This window comes from Fulvia fulva, chromosome 5 (genome assembly GCF_020509005.1).
Source record: "Fulvia fulva chromosome 5, complete sequence".
Classification (NCBI taxonomy): domain Eukaryota; kingdom Fungi; phylum Ascomycota; class Dothideomycetes; order Mycosphaerellales; family Mycosphaerellaceae; genus Fulvia; species Fulvia fulva.
The window spans coordinates 4,501,109-4,516,512 of NC_063016.1; the positions used below are offsets into that span (position 1 = coordinate 4,501,109).

Here is a 15,404-nt window from a genome sequence, read left to right on the forward strand (position 1 = left end):
AGGCCAGCAGACAAGACACGCGGGCAGGAGGTGGAGGTGGAGGTGTTGTGGTGAGCTGCAGGTCAGGCAGTTTGGCAGGTACGTCGAAGCTGTCGAGCCGGATCGGGGAGGGGAGGGTCAAAGAGCGCGATCGGAGGACGCGACGAGACTAAGACAAGCGACTGGCGCGCAGTGAGTGCGATGATGCAGCGCAATAATGCAGTGCAGCGCGGTGTGCTTCACGGCACAGGAGGTGGTGTGAAAGGTGAGGAGGATGTGGATGCGGAAGGCAGACGAACGATGGCACGGCAAGCAAGCAGGCAGCCCACGGCGCGCAGGGCAGCGCAGCACTTACTTCTGCGTGCGCGTACGGGAACCTTGACGGCGTGAAGGAGTGAAGGTACCAGATGGTCGGGGCAGGCGCGTTGGCGTTGGACTCGAAGAAAGGCACACGCCCAATCACGATAAGGCCGGCGCGATGGGGCTGTGGCGCATGACACCCCTGCAAACGCTTGCATTTGGGCGACTGTGGGGTCGCCGCCGGATAAGACAGTTGCAAACTCTCGATTCTACACCACGACGATCGAGAACACTCCGCTCTTGCGATGTGCGTGCGCTGAGCTGGTGGCTCGTCCGCTATCCAGCAACTCCGACTGCTTGTAGCGATGAGCTGACCCGCTGCTGGGGTCTGTCCTTCACCGACCACGGTCTCCCAGAAGGTCAGATACACTGCGGCACTAGGGTCGGGGAAGCACTACCGACAAAAGACACTACCCGGCCGGCACATCGCGTGCGGGACTGCAGTCTGCAAGGCCTTCAGATGACTGCGCCGGTATGTGCCATCGAAGCCTATGACAGCCACATGCATCAACACAGCCATGTTGCGCGATTGCTGGAGCTGCAAGCGCATGTCGACAATCAGATAAGGTATGACAGTGGGTCAGTGGCGCATCGCAACACTGCAACGGCTGTCGTTGTGCTTCGGCATAGCACGACTTTATACTTTCGTCTCCAACTAAACTCTGTTCCGCCGTGGTCACTGGTGACATGCCATTGTGATTGGTGGTGGCCTCCTGAGCGTGACCGACTCTGCTCTTCACAACGGTTCGTGCCGGGAGCGACGACAAGCTGACCAGCAGGAATATGCAGCATCTCAATCCAGTCACCGAGGCCTGCAGAGCTCGAGAGCGACTCGGCCCACACACACCAGCCTTTATACTTTCGCGCCGCAACTCCCCAAGCATCACGCCTTCCAAGGTTGCTGTTGCTGTCCCGCTGAGAAGTCAGCAAGATGCCACCCACCGTCCAGCACACCACTGTGCACCATTTCTGGGCCGGCATTTCACTTTCAAGCACTGGGGCCAAGGATTCCAGCTCCAGAGGAACGGGGTGGCACTTCATGCACCTGGCCAATCAGGTGGTCCAAGAAGGCGACATCTCTGCCGCCTTTCGTGAATCGGCTTGTCGCGAACGATACTATTGCGCTAGTGCCCGCAGCCCTTGTGCCACTCGTAAGCGTGCTTTCACGGTGTGCTTCACCCTGCCTTGAAAGCTGCCTACAAAGGACACACACATGCGACTAATGCGCCCATTGCGCCCTCACCGACTACTCTGCCAGTGACTCGCGTCCCGGTCAGCTCACGGGACCAGGGTCGGTCGCACAAACTCCGGTCACACCAAAGCAGCGAAACTTGGAAACAAATGCCAAACGATGCCTGTGCAACCACAACCTCGAACTCGTGGCCCCCGGCTACCTGCAGGACTTTTAAGGTAAGGTAGGTACGCCCCTGTGCCGGGTGCCCTTCGTTGCGGGACATGCTGTCGAAGTCAATCTCTTGGGATCCATGTTGCCTTCACATTGGCCCGCCTCGACGCTGTGGTTGTACATACGAGAACGAACACACGTGTTGATTGTCGCACAACAGCGGGGAGCAGTCGCCGGCAACTTGCTGCTTGTACAGCATGCTCTCGTGGCCGCGCAATACATGCTGTGATACCCTCGGCTTTTGTTTGGTTGTCGTCAGATATTCATACGTGTGGGACAGACTCATGTAATGCGGCAGCATTGAGGACTCAACGGAGCGTATGGATCTCGGCGTCGCACCCTGTGCAAGTCACCAACAAGCACGGCATGCACGAGTTCGGCATAGATCCCCACGAGGGATCTCATGTACAAAGGCGAACCCATTGCACTCAGTTAGTGATTGCGCCACGGCGTGGGTCAAGATGCTCTCACATGCCTCTGTGATCGACGATCCTCTTGTTGGAAGACTCCATGGCTGTGGTCTGGAAGTATTGACAAACACCTCGCTGGTGGTGGCAGCGGCTACATACCATCACTTCTTTGGCACTCCCAGACTAGCTTTCTTCTCATCACTAGCATCGGATGTGCTTTGACTTGATGTTTCCGCCTTGCTCTCTATCTTGATGTCGAACGTATCCTTTCCGATGCCAGCAGATGGCAAAGGTGAGCTTAAATTCATCATGTACACTTTCCTTGAGTAGATCTGAACGAACCGTTGATGTGATTACACTGCTAAACTAAAGACTCCTCCATCTTTCCTATGTGTTTGAATGATAAGCTCCACGTATTCTATGTGTTTTGTGGATTACTGTCGCATATGTCCAAAAAGGCGCTAGCGCAGCCCCGCACGGGCCGCAGTGAGCGCATGTGATTGCACAATTCTGATTGCCAACCTTCCCAACAGCTGTACAACGAGTCTATCCGCCGACGTACTACATTATCAACAGTCTCAAACCCAGTGCCTTTGGTCTCTGCAAGGCGGCTTATTAAAGCGCAAAAAGAAAGGTCTGGGGACTTTGTATAGGAATAGCCGAAGGTGGGGCTCGAACCCTTGAGATGCGTCAGATTGATGTTGTAGGTTTGCGAGATTCGGTATGAACATACCACGACTATTTGCACGTTAGTGGGGACTTCGCAAGAGTAGTGCTGGTGGTGATGACCAACCCTTGAGGTTTCTGAGACTGCGAAAGCCGTCATAAGAGCCACACGCTCTACCGATTGAGCTACCCCGGCAATGGGGTTGTTGATGAGGGCAATGTGACCCTAATCAGTTATGCCGCCTGTACAGAATTGTGGAGGAATACTGGCATAGACCCCCACTTCTCTACGTGCTTTCCATGCCCTTTGAAGTGCCTGGAAGGTGTGTAGACTGGTAGGTCACTATGCTGTCCTCGGAAGAAGATATTGCCAAGACGACCCTACTGCACAGCCTGAAGCAAATGAGAGCTCGTGTTCGACATATTGCCAGAAGAAACTCACGAACACTGGAACAGACTGAGCACTGGTCCGTTGTATAATCTTTCCCGGTTACGAGAAGGTAGGGTGGTACTCGTATGGAATGCATGGGCCAGATTGATAGCTTGCCGGACCAGACTTAGCTTTAGACACACATTTGGTGGACTTTGAGTCTTCACAACGATGTGATCAAGCACAAGTAGGCCTATCACAGCAGAACGAACGATAGTAACAGCCGCTCCGGCTTACACCAACATAGATGTACCGCAGTACCCCATTGAAGACAAATTACGCCTTACAAGTGCCACAATAGCCAGTAGAAGAGATTGAGAGAAAGAGATGCAGTGACTGGTCGGAATTGGTATCATTCATTGCCCGTGCTGTATTTATGACTCCAGCACCAACGCCACGCCAATGCTCCTCCTGTAGACCACGATGTAGGCCCATAGAACATGGCAGCTCGCTGCAGCAGACATGCGAATCGTGACCGAACCCATTGCACCAGTTGTCCCGCGAATCGTCTATTTCTTCTTGTCCTTGGAGGCACCCTTGGTCTTGGCAGTACCACGGAACTCCTTGGAGCGGTTCTTTCTCTGTTTGCCTAATCACGAAAGCATCATCAGTTATGTTGTCCATGTTACTCGCCACGTCAAGAAAGACGGGCTCAATCCACCACACATGCAGGGTGCACTCACGCTGCTGTCTCGAGGCCTTCTCGATCTTGTTGGCCTGTCCGTAGCGGACGAGTCTGTAGTGTGGCTCGAACTTCTTCATGGCCTCGGCGGAATCGTAGAGGAGGGCGAAGCCGGTGCTCTTGCCGCCACCGTACTGGGTGCGGAAACCGAAGACGGAGACCTGGTCCTTGGAGACCTTGTAGAGCGTGGAGAGCTTCTCGCGGAGCTCATCCTTGGAGACGTTGGCACGCGATGGGTGGAGGACGTCACTATTGGGAAGATGTATCAGTTTCTGCCATGGGTGGTGATGTTTGCGTTTCGCGGTGGCGGTGGTGGTGGACAATGGGTGGTGTTACGCACACGACCATCTGCTTGCGGCCCAGGAGGGGGTTGCGGATGAACTTGCGCGTGCGCAGGGTCACTTGGCCTTCCGACATGATTGCGATTGATGGATGTCGTCGTCGGTGGGTGTCGTGTTATCGAGTGAGCGCTCGCCTGGCTTCGTCTTCATAGATCGAGGTTCGTCCAGTCGCTCCTTCCGCTGAATTTCGTGCCTCCGCTTGCCAAGCGCGCTAAATCGCGAAAAAGCTAAAAAGTGGAATGCCTGAGGCAAGCGGGACATCAAAGATCTCATGCTGTTTCACAACATCGTCGCCTTCGCACCTTCATCTCGTATATCAAGTTGCGTTTTTGCCCGTCTTCGCGCATCGAGATTGTGTGTCAACGTTGAAAAGCCACCTTTCAGTCCCCAATCGCGAATCGAAGGCCATCTGCGCGTGGTTGGAACAGCAGCTCACGGCTGCGTTGCCTAACGGATCTTGATACCACAAGGAATACTTCTTCGATACCACCAGAGAACCGTATCATAGCCGTCATGATGGATCCACAGCTTCTTCTCTTCCGAAGACAGTATCTACAGCTTTTCGAGCCCGACTTCCTGGCCTGGCCACCCAAGCAACTGTTGAGAGATCCAGCCGTGCAGTCATGGTTATATGCGAATCTCTTCAATATCGACAGGAACTCCAAGCTACCACCGGAACGCTATCAGCTTCGAGTACTCAAGCCACTACTTGCCAAGATCGAACAGTCTATTGAGGATCCTGAGGAGGATGTAGGTGAAAGTCATCTTCTTTGTCCCGTCATACGTCCTTACTCTCTCTTGCATTACTTTCTGATGCGCTTTGACTTTGGTAGGAAATATCAGACGATCTTATGTCACATCTGTCTACTTTGATCACATCAGGCTTGCCTGCAGAAAGTACAGCGGTACAGCAGAAGTCCTATGTGACCTTTACATGCTTGCCACCTAATCAGTCAGGTTACGATGTAGAGAAGGTTGAGCCGACTGTGACACTGCTGGAGCGACGACATTTAATATCAGGATCCCTCACCACTGGATTCAGGACTTGGGAAGCTGCTCTGCATTTGGGCTCGTACCTTCTGACGCCAGCAGGACAGAATATCATCAAGGACAGATCTATCTTGGAGCTAGGAGCTGGCACAGGCTTTCTTGCTATACTGGCGGCCAAACATTTGAATGCAAAGCACGTCACTTCCACTGATGGTGACGAGGGTGTGGTTGAAGCATTGAAAGAGAATTTCTTCCTCAATGGACTCGACGACGAGCAAAAGATCTTCGCAAGTATACTTCGTTGGGGCAGAGGCCTCAAAGGCACCTGGGTTGAAGAAGATTGTGAAGCGTGGCCTTACGATGTCGTGCTAGGCGCTGATATTGTAAGACTGCTTGTGTCACCCCAGGCATTATCATTCTGACTTGCTCTAGACATACGACAAGGTCGCGATTTCTGCATTGGTAGCAACGTTGCGCTTGCTTTTCGAGATGCGACCAAGCGTGCATGTCCTGATATCTGGAGCCGTCAGGAATTTGGACACATTCGAGACGTTTCGACATGCGTGCTGTAAGAATTTCTTTGCTGCAAAAGGTCACATGCCTAACAGTCTTTGGCAGTGCGAAGCAAGTTCCAGGTCGAGGAGCTTGACTTTCAACCAAAATCCATCCGCGAACAGACCTCGCTCTTCTATGCGAAGGCTGTGCCGTTGAAGATACTGTCGATCAAGGCTCCAACTACATAGCGTCAGGTCAGAACTGAAACCCAAGACCTTCAATGCCGCTGCTCGGATACGCAGGTACGTGTTCCAAGTTGGCGCCAGATCCTGGGCGGCTAAGCATTACTGCGGCGCAGTCTTCAACTTTGCACCTGTAGCCGCTAGCATCATTGGGTCGCACCTCATCTTGAGAAATGTACGCCGCACTAAATATTGCGATGGCGACTATGGTCGACGATATAATGATGGGCATGGCAGCCCATGGTTGTCGTCTATCATCCGCAGCTTTCATCTATTTCCATCATCTCTTACATTATGCCTCTGTTTCGTTCGAAGAAGAAGAAGTCAGCGCAGGCCGCAACACTCGCAGCTCAGGTCACGGCTCCAGCGACGTACCCCGACAACATCGTCAGACCCGGCCTTGGAAAACTAACAACAGGAGCCCAACAGCCAGTCAACAACTCGCATGACGTCGCTCAGCACGCAAGAACATCTCCCCAGCCAGTGTACCAGACTATCGACGCCAGTAGATATGAGATCAGACTGCTGGAAGTCTTACCTGGTGCATACCCACAACCTATCAAATGTGTCCTGAGGCCGGTGTCTCTGCTTGCTGCCACCGTACCGCAATACGAAACAGTCTCTTACTGCTGGGGGCAGTCGCAACGATGCTTTCCCATCAACCTCAACGATCGACGTCGGCTTATCGAGAACAGCGCTGGCTGTGTCCTTCACCGTGTTCAGCTACCGCACCAAAGCAGACTGATCTGGATAGATGCAGTCTGCATCAACCAGGACGACGACCGCGAGAAAGGCCAGCAAGTCAGTATCATGGGTGACATCTATCGATGCTCCAAGCAAAATATCGTGTATTTTGGCATGGTCAATAAGTTTGCGCGGGCGGTCCAGGCAACTTTACAAGCTGTTTTGAGCGACATGAAGAAGAATATCCCGAAAGATACCACATTGTTTGAACTCACGCACTTAAGTGGACCTTCTGAACAGCATAGGATGCCTCAAAATGGTAGGCTCATGGATCCCGACATCAATCTGAGACCACTGGAGGCTCTGTACTCTGACCCGTGGTTCGGCAGGATCTGGGTAAGGATACACATTGCCTCAGCTGCTTGTCCAGGCTGATCGGCTGCCTAGGTTGTCCAAGAAGTAGCACTAGCACCGACCAGCATCTGTTACTACGGCGACGCCGAGTTCTTGCTCGCTGATGTACTCAGAGTCGCCGTGTGGCTCATATGGCACCAAGGCATGAGATGGCCTCATACGACGATATCGAAGCAGGGCCTGAACCGTGCCTTCAGTATCTGGTACTTCGCCGACCACGATCCTTCACTCAAGAGCCAATACCAGATGATGACACGGACTCTCACAACTATATGCCTTGCGCTCGAGACCCATGAAGCGACCAACCCAAAGGACAAAATCTATGCGCTGCTGGGCCTGCATGCGCGTTGGAAGCCGGGTTTGTGGCAGGCAATCATGCCACGATACGACAAGACTGTCTCAGTAAGTGACGTCTATCGAGATGCTACTAGGACTATGATACAGGAAGCGATGTCTCTGGAGATCCTACAGTACCGATGCCCGCGCGCTGAACATCCACTACTGCCCACCACACCTTCCTGGGTCATCGATTTCACTCGCCTGAGTGGCAAAGGCATCAGACCACGCCGTCTAGGCTTGCGCTTTACAGCAGACGATGGACGTGGTATCAAAGAGTGCACGATCCTCGCACCACAAGGCTTACCAGTGCTGCCCTTGGTAGGGTTCACCCTCGATCGCGTAAAGTCCCGGACCCGTACCATCGCAGACACGGAAAGTGTGTACGTCCCCGAATTGGCCGATATCCTTGCGCTGTCACAATCGCTTCGACTGCCATATCGAGATCTTTCGCAGCAACTCGCCAGAACACTGGTCGCAGATCACGACTCGAATGGCATTGCTCCAGGCCCTCGGGCGCAGGAAGCGTACTCTGCGTTTCTAAGTCTTTGCAACGACAGCATGTCCCTCCTGATAAAGTCTGCCAATAGTATGCCTTCAAGGACTAAGAAAGAGCAGGTCGACCTGGGCGGTCGTTACCTGCAATCATTCCTACTAGCATGTGTTGGGCGATGCTTCTTCGTGACCAACGGGGGGTTGATGGGCATCGGGCCTGAGAATCTTGTGGAGGGCGACAGGGTCGCGATACTATACGGTGGGAGAGTACCGTTTGTCATGAGTACCAGAGGGTCACTTGGGCGCGGCGAGTATCGTCTGCTCGGGGAATGCTATGTGGACGGCGTCATGCAAGGACAGGGGATGCGAAAGCACAAGGCAGCTGGAAATTGGGATGAAGTGTTCCATGTCGTATGATGTCTAGTTGGTTCTTCAGTCATGTTTGGAAATATATGTACAAAAGACCACTTCAAGCGGAGTCACTAGTAACCACTCGACCAAAGATCCGCTTCGTCAGCGACCTGGTCTTTCTCAGTAGCTGCACCTCTCGCGGCTTTCTGTTCCCGTTCTTTCTGCTTGAGTCGGGCCGGTGTCGGAAGTGTTTGGAATACTGGCGTGATGAGTTCATCTGGCATATAGGGACTGTAAGGCGATTTGACTCCCGTAAGTTGACCGGTAAGTTGACCAGCCGTCGGCACCTTCAAGTTCTGCTTGTGATACTCCAGCACATTCTCTCTGATAGCAGGTGACCTGAGGCCTGCGGACATCTGGCCTGGCGATCGCAAACCAGCATTCCAGCTGGCCGAAGGCGATAAAGGAAACGGTTCTTGGGCCACGGGAGGCTGCCGTTGATGAGCGAACTTCCTGAAAGGTAGATCGTCTGCCTTGCGACCATGACCACGTTTGTTCTGTTGTGTAGTACCTGTGGGGTCTGGTCGAATGGAGGCCGCATCTGTCACTGCTTGAGCAGGGTTATCGTATTGGTAGCTGCCTATCCTTTGTGGATATGGTTGTGGTAGGTCCGCAATATCGTCACGGGCCTCTTCCGGATATGGAAAGCTCCTGCCAGTGCCCGGAGTAGTGGGAGGATATTGGCTGTCGTTCGTGCGACCAGTAAACGGCGGGACCTCGCCTGGCTCTTCAAAAGCTCGGGGTGACAGTGGTGTCATGGCACCGTCGTCGTTGTCGTCAGCTCGGAATCGTTGTATTGGATTGCTGATTTTGATATCACGCAGCGCCTTCCTAGCCTTCTGCGGCGAACTTGCGCTCTTGTTGCTGCTGAAAGACGCTGTCCTTCCATCTCGTGGTGATTTTGGAAGGCCAGGTACCGGCGATCTTGACACTGGTGGGAACTCATCTCGCACTGGACTGGTCATATTCGGTGGGTGAATGGCTCTAACAGAAGGCGATCTCGGCGTGACAGGACTCATAGGACTCTGCGGGTACGTTTCGCCTGTCTGCACACGTCTCAATTCCGGTCTTTCAATAGCCAAGCGTGGTAGAGGCTGGCCACGATCGTATCGTGGTGGTTCAGGCGCGTGCACATCCGTTGCGGAAGCATTCTTGCGGTCTTCATCGCCGTATACCACGCTGTAAAGATCGGCCAGATCGTCCTTTCGTTGCTGAATATGCTGCTCATGCACCAAATCGCGGTCAAGGCTCGTAACACTGTATCCTCCAGGCGATGTGATATTGACAGTGCTCCTTCCACTTTTCATGCTCCCAGTCCTGCCCTTCGCCCTTTGATACCATCTTTTCGTCTCCTCATTCTGAATTGTCGGAGTGCCTTCTAGTAGATTGCGCATCGGTTTGACCATTTCGATCGGCCTCTGGGTCATGTCCTGCGCTCTTTTCCTCGCTCGTCGTCCAACGGTAAGAAGTAGCGACCCCAATATGACCACGCAGGCGATATATGCTCCCACCACCCCAATAATCTGAAACGGCAGCAGTGATCGATCGCGTGTCGCATAGAAGGAGAAAGGCGGTCCGTCTTCTGGTGACGGGGCGGGATCTAGATCGATATCGACATCCCAAAGACCCGCACTGGCTCTCGATACCGCCGACAGGAGAACTAGAGCTGTGTAGCTGACGTATTTCGCACCACCTCTGCCCATCTTGAACGAAACGAAGGACGAAAGCGTCCTTTTGACTCTTGCGTGATGAAGTACAGTACTGACAACGAAATGGTGACCGGCAACTTACTGTAGTAGTACCTCTGAGGCACACGTGGGAGCCCAGCGATCCATACTCATCACTGGCGCCCATCACAGACCGACTGCATGTCGGGCAGACGAGTTGCACTGTCGGGATGCACTCCAGCGAGGTGATTGGAGAGGACGGACTTCAGCGAAGCGCCCTTGGCATTGCGGACCAGGACGTTCATGCAGGGCAAGGTGAGACGAGGTCGAGGGCGCTAAGGCGAGCTCTTTCATACATCAACACCATTCGCGACATCACTGTCACTGTGAAGGCTCGTTCTGGGCCTCGAAGCGCTGTGCTGTGGCTTGGAGCACAGCTTCCATATATGCGTGTCCATGGAGCACCTGGCTGTCGAGAGAGGTAATAAATGTGCAATCGCAGTTGACGATAAAAACACCACCGGACCTGCTTCCAGATTCTACGCACGAGCTGGTGAGCATCTGGAAAGTACGAGTGACTGCTTAGTCAATCCCGGCTAAGGTATAGCAATTGCACATGATCGATGTGTCTCAGACACGCAGCCTTGTCCGGCTGATGTTGTGCCTGGCCGTACCTCGCGAGATTGTCGCGTAAATCGGTGCGTGCTCGAGCATGCCCAGGTACCTGTGATGCCTTGCTGCTGAGCTTGCAGTACATGTATGTATGAACAGTATGATGTTCAGTCGGTGACGAGAAGCGGTGTCAACTGTTACGACAAGCTAAGTTCTTCTTCTGTGTTTCTCCCACTTTCGACCACAAGCACCAGACCACGTGCCCTGGAAGTGGGTCCGTCAAGTGTTCACCTCCAATTTGCTGCAATCTTCATCGATCTCATCTACACCAGCATCGATACTCTACCTCCTACACAGGGAATGCAACTCTTCTGGTTCCCCGTGTCTGCTCGTTGCAGATCTATATGACCTCGTGAAGGAAAGGGAACCCTACGTCGACGTCGGGAAAAGTTTCTGACACCTCCAACCTGGTCACTCGAGAAGCCATGGCCGACACCCCAGGATCAGAACAGTCCAAGCGAGAGGCACAAATCATTGACAGACATTTACCTGAGGGATACTCTGCCGAACCCGAAGCTGTCACGTATGGCACCGATGATGGCAACGACAGCGATGCTGCTTCCGGGAGGAATTTTCCAGGGTCGCCACCCACCGAGGCCGAGTCCTCGTTGAGGCTTCAAGGCGGCGATATGCATCGTGACATTTTCAAGATCAAAGCACGTGCAAGTCTTCCTCGACGAGCGAATACCTTCTCTGCTAAGCACAGCCGGCCTCTGGTCAAACTACCTGACCCGCCTGTCGAGGAACAACTCCAGCCAGGTGGTATGAGAAGACAGTATGTGCAGCGTCATAGTGTCCAAAGACGCCTCAGTACTGCCGCTACTCCTGTGACGAAGAACTTCATCTCTTTCTTGGAACTATATGGCAGCTTTGCTGGTGAGGATCTGGAAGACACCGACTCGAATTCGGACGATGAATCTGCCATTGAGGAAGGTGACGCCGAGCCAAATGAACGGCGGCCTTTGCTTGGCCGCAAGAAGAGCTCGAGACGGATGAAGAGAGAAGGAAATGCTGGAACCACCAAGACCTTCTTCACGCTGCTCAAGGCATTTGTCGGAACCGGTATTATGTTTCTGCCCAAGGCTTTCCGCAATGGAGGAGTACTGTTTTCATCAGTGGTACTGATCATGGTTTCGATTATCACGACTCTCTGCTTCAGGCTCCTGTTGCAGTGTCGGCAGAGATATGGAGGTGGTGGTTACGGTGAACTCGGTGGAGAGATCTTTGGCAAGAAAGTGCGAGCCCTCATTCTGGCTTCCATTACACTGTCTCAATTGGGCTTTGTCTGCGCCGGATTGATCTTCACTGCAGAGAATCTGCTATCGTTCCTGAACGCTGTGGTACCAGTCGGCCAGACCCAGCCATTCAAGACGTCGTCACTCATTGCCGTTCAGCTCGTGCTTCTGGTGCCACTGGCATTGATCCGGAACATTGGCAAGCTTGGCCCAGCGGCCCTACTGGCAGACGTTTTCATCCTCATCGGTCTGGTCTACATCTGGTCTTACGACATCTCGAGCTTGGCTTCGGTCGGAGCTGCACCAACGATGAAACTCTTCAACCCGAATGCATTCACTCTGACTATTGGATCGGCAATCTTCACATTCGAAGGAATAGGACTCATCTTGCCAATCCAGTCATCGATGAAGCAGCCGGAGAAGTTCCCCTACCTACTCTACGCAGTCATGCTCATTATTACTGTGATCTTCACTTCCGTGGGAGCTCTGTGCTACGCGACCTTTGGCGAGGAGACCAAGATTCAGGTCATCTCCAACTTTCCACAAGACAGCAAGTTCGTCAACGCTGTGCAGTTCCTCTACTCCATGGCCGTGCTCGTCGGAGAGCCCGTGCAGCTGTTCCCAGCAGTAAGAATCATTGAACAATTCCTATTCGGCGACCGAGCATCCGGGAAGAAGAGCAGCTCCGTCAAGTGGAAGAAGAACGGTCTGCGCACAGGCGCGATGGTCCTGTGTACTGTCATTGCTATCCTTGGAGCTTCAGATCTGGACAAGTTCGTTTCACTCATTGGCGCCTTTGCTTGCGTGCCCTTGGTCTACATCTACCCACCCACATTGCATCTACGAGGCATCGCTGAGACGAGGTGGGAGAAGGCTTACGACATCATGTTGATCACTATCGGAGTAGTCGCTATGGCATACACGACTGTGATGACCCTCAAGCAATGGATTGGAGGAGAATTGTAATGAGAGTGATTCAACCTCACTTCACCATTAGTGGTTTGGACTGTATTTTAAAAGAAGCGCAGCATACTAGCGGTAGACGGAAGCATTGTATGGCATTGGACAGACCCCCAAACGCTTTGATCTTGCCGAGTTCTCTCTACACGTCGTTCTAGAACCTCTTCACTTGTCGACTTAGTAATCACCCAAGAAGTTGTGAAAGGAAGGACACCCGGCAGAACGGATCTTCCACTGCCCTATGATAAGTACCGAGGCGCTGGGTACTGGTTGCACACAAAACAACAATCCCATTCAACCTGACACAACGCTTCCGCCACCGCAATCACGATCATGGCCACATCACCCCACCTCCTCACCCTCCCACCCGAAATTCGCGAAGAGATCTACCGCCTCATCCTCAACCCCGACGTCAACCGCCTCCACCACGAAGACGAATACACCTCCTACCGCTACACCCCCTCCTTCGTCCTCTTCCACATCAACAAGCAAATCTACCACGAATCCCGCAAAATCTTCCGCGAACTCAACACCTTCGTCCGCATCGACACCCCCTGGCCAGAAGCGCAGAATCATGTCGCAATCGAGGGCCACGTGCCTATTATCGTTTCAGGTGAGGGAGCCGTCGGGTTCAAGGACCATAGCTTGAATGTTGGGATCGATGCGCCAGGGCATGGGAGTGTGGATTGGGAGACGCAGTGTTTTATTATATTGCTGGAGGATTTGGACAAGTTTACGCAGATGTGGTATTATGCGGATCTGACGCATCCCGGGCTGAATGAGCATTTAAGGTTGAAGTTGCAGTTGAGGGATCCGTATGCGGTGGAGTGGGAGGAGAAGAGGATGCCGAGGGCGCTGCAGCAGAGGTTGTTGTTGCCGTTTGGGAAGGTGAAGGGGTTGTATGGGACGGTGTTTGCGGATGTTGATAAGGGGGTTAAGCCGTTCACAAAGATCGAGAAGGAGATGAGGGAGGTACAAGCGAGGCCGCATGAGAGTCCAGAGCATTGTCTGAGGGAGGCGACGAGGTTCAAGTTTGAGGGGAACACGGAGTTGAAGGAGGGACGGTATGAGGCGGCGTTAGAGAAGTATAAGCAGTCGTGGACCGCTATGCATGTAGTGGTCAAAGGCCGGCAGCGCTTTATACATGCTGATCACTTCTTCGGCCGTGAAATGCGGGAGGAACCATATTGTGGGAAGAATGGGCAGTCAGAACGGCTCCTGCTGCGCGTGCAGCTTGTTGCGAATACGTGTCAGGTCTACCTGAAGCAAGAGGAATGGGAGCTGTGTCGGCATTGGGGTATGCGGAGTATTAGCATGTTGAGGGAAGCGATGGGTGTGGATGAGACAATGACATTATCGCCGGAGGCTGAGGCTGTGACTTCGTTCCCAGCTGCGGCGGAGATGGGCAAAATTTACTACCGGACTGCTGTGGCATGGAAGATGCTGGATGAGAAGAGTGAGGCGAGGAGGCTGCTGAGGGTTGCGAAGATCTATTTGCCGAATGATAAGTCTGTGGATCGGGAGATTGCCGCTGTTGCGTTGTGACTTGGATGAGGATCAGGAAGTCAGCACTTTGATGCTCCGGGATCACAGCACTATGCATACAGTCAAGCAACATAAAGCAACAGATGGAAACCAGCACCAGCACCAATACCCTGAGCCACCTTCAAGCGGCCACGGCACAGTGTCAAAGCAGCTCTGCGGGAACAGGTTCGAAACGCAGATTCCATACTTGCTACATCCGCCTAAGTTTTGGCAACTGTCTTGTACTTCTTGGCGACTGTCTTGTACTTCGCCACTCCCTCCTCGCCCATCGCAGAGATGATTGTGACAACTACTATCCAGTCAGCGATGCAAAGGACCAACTCTCCACCAAGCACTTACCAACGTTCTTGCCCTTCTCAAAGGCCTCCTGGATTTCAGTACCCAAGTCTCCTTCTGGCAACTTCACATCGTTCTTCCCGTCTCCCTCGCGCGCCGGGAGTGTAAGAAGTCCGTCGTCGAGATTGATCTACTGCTTGTCAGCGCCGTCAATATCTCGTGCAAGGGTTGAACATGGACGTACCACTTGATAATCGTCCTGGCGTACTGCCAGGATCTGCACCAGCGCCAATGTCTCTAGTTCCCTTTTGCACTGCTCTCTGGTGAAGATGTCGATCATAACGATTTCCACTTTGGGACGTGTGCAATTAGTAAATAAATGCCTCACAATCTGGTACGGACGACCTTCGAATATCACATAATCGCCCTTACGGAGTTCGTCTGCTGTTTTGGTTGTGGTGCTGTTGTCGGCTCCAGAGGCACCGGTGTTATCGTTTCGTTCGGACATTGTAAGTGAATCCTGTGGCAATGAGGAGGATGCTTTGGATGCTGATCTGCGCTGGTAGGAAGCGGAGCAGTTATAAGCCTACGTTGGCACCATGTTTGTTTGCTGCCTTCTTTGAGAGTCTCCTGAAACAAACCTCTCGTTCTACCTTCAAGCTGCCAGTAGCTTCCTCAAACTGATCTTGTGCGTAGCTACGCCACACCA

At 53.1% G+C, this 15,404-nt stretch overlaps 7 protein-coding genes across 7 annotated transcripts; 4 read left to right on the top strand and 3 right to left on the bottom strand.

Moving 5' to 3' along the window:
- Positions 1-3,759: 3,759 nt before the first annotated feature.
- Positions 3,760-4,349, bottom strand: CLAFUR5_06328 (40S ribosomal protein S24; the record flags this gene model as incomplete). Its single annotated transcript, XM_047905476.1, has 3 exons — positions 3,760-3,839; positions 3,934-4,181; positions 4,273-4,349. The coding sequence occupies 3 exons, from the start codon at positions 4,347-4,349 to the stop codon at positions 3,760-3,762; spliced, it is 405 nt and encodes a 134-aa protein (XP_047762439.1).
- Positions 4,350-4,786: 437 nt separating this feature from the next.
- Positions 4,787-6,006, top strand: CLAFUR5_06329 (Methyltransferase; the record flags this gene model as incomplete). Its single annotated transcript, XM_047905477.1, has 4 exons — positions 4,787-5,023; positions 5,107-5,646; positions 5,696-5,831; positions 5,882-6,006. 4 exons carry the CDS (start codon positions 4,787-4,789, stop codon positions 6,004-6,006), a joined length of 1,038 nt encoding a protein of 345 aa, XP_047762438.1.
- Positions 6,007-6,240: 234 nt separating this feature from the next.
- CLAFUR5_06330 (Heterokaryon incompatibility protein 6, OR allele) lies at positions 6,241-8,346 on the top strand (the record flags this gene model as incomplete). Its single annotated transcript, XM_047905478.1, has 2 exons — positions 6,241-7,080; positions 7,132-8,346. 2 exons carry the CDS (start codon positions 6,241-6,243, stop codon positions 8,344-8,346), a joined length of 2,055 nt encoding a protein of 684 aa, XP_047762129.1.
- A 65-nt stretch (positions 8,347-8,411) lies between these two features.
- On the bottom strand, positions 8,412-10,043 carry CLAFUR5_06331 (uncharacterized protein; the record flags this gene model as incomplete). Its single annotated transcript, XM_047905479.1, has 1 exon — positions 8,412-10,043. One exon carries the CDS (start codon positions 10,041-10,043, stop codon positions 8,412-8,414), a length of 1,632 nt encoding a protein of 543 aa, XP_047762130.1.
- Positions 10,044-11,104: 1,061 nt separating this feature from the next.
- CLAFUR5_06332 (Vacuolar amino acid transporter 3) lies at positions 11,105-12,880 on the top strand (the record flags this gene model as incomplete). The annotated part of the gene is made up of 1 exon (XM_047905480.1): positions 11,105-12,880. The coding sequence occupies one exon, from the start codon at positions 11,105-11,107 to the stop codon at positions 12,878-12,880; it is 1,776 nt and encodes a 591-aa protein (XP_047762127.1).
- Positions 12,881-13,207: 327 nt separating this feature from the next.
- Positions 13,208-14,419, top strand: CLAFUR5_06333 (uncharacterized protein; the record flags this gene model as incomplete). Its single annotated transcript, XM_047905481.1, has 1 exon — positions 13,208-14,419. One exon carries the CDS (start codon positions 13,208-13,210, stop codon positions 14,417-14,419), a length of 1,212 nt encoding a protein of 403 aa, XP_047762128.1.
- Positions 14,420-14,619: 200 nt separating this feature from the next.
- On the bottom strand, positions 14,620-15,203 carry CLAFUR5_06334 (Eukaryotic translation initiation factor 5A-1; the record flags this gene model as incomplete). The annotated part of the gene is made up of 3 exons (XM_047905482.1): positions 14,620-14,708; positions 14,759-14,885; positions 14,940-15,203. The coding sequence occupies 3 exons, from the start codon at positions 15,201-15,203 to the stop codon at positions 14,620-14,622; spliced, it is 480 nt and encodes a 159-aa protein (XP_047762133.1).
- Positions 15,204-15,404: the final 201 nt, after the last annotated feature.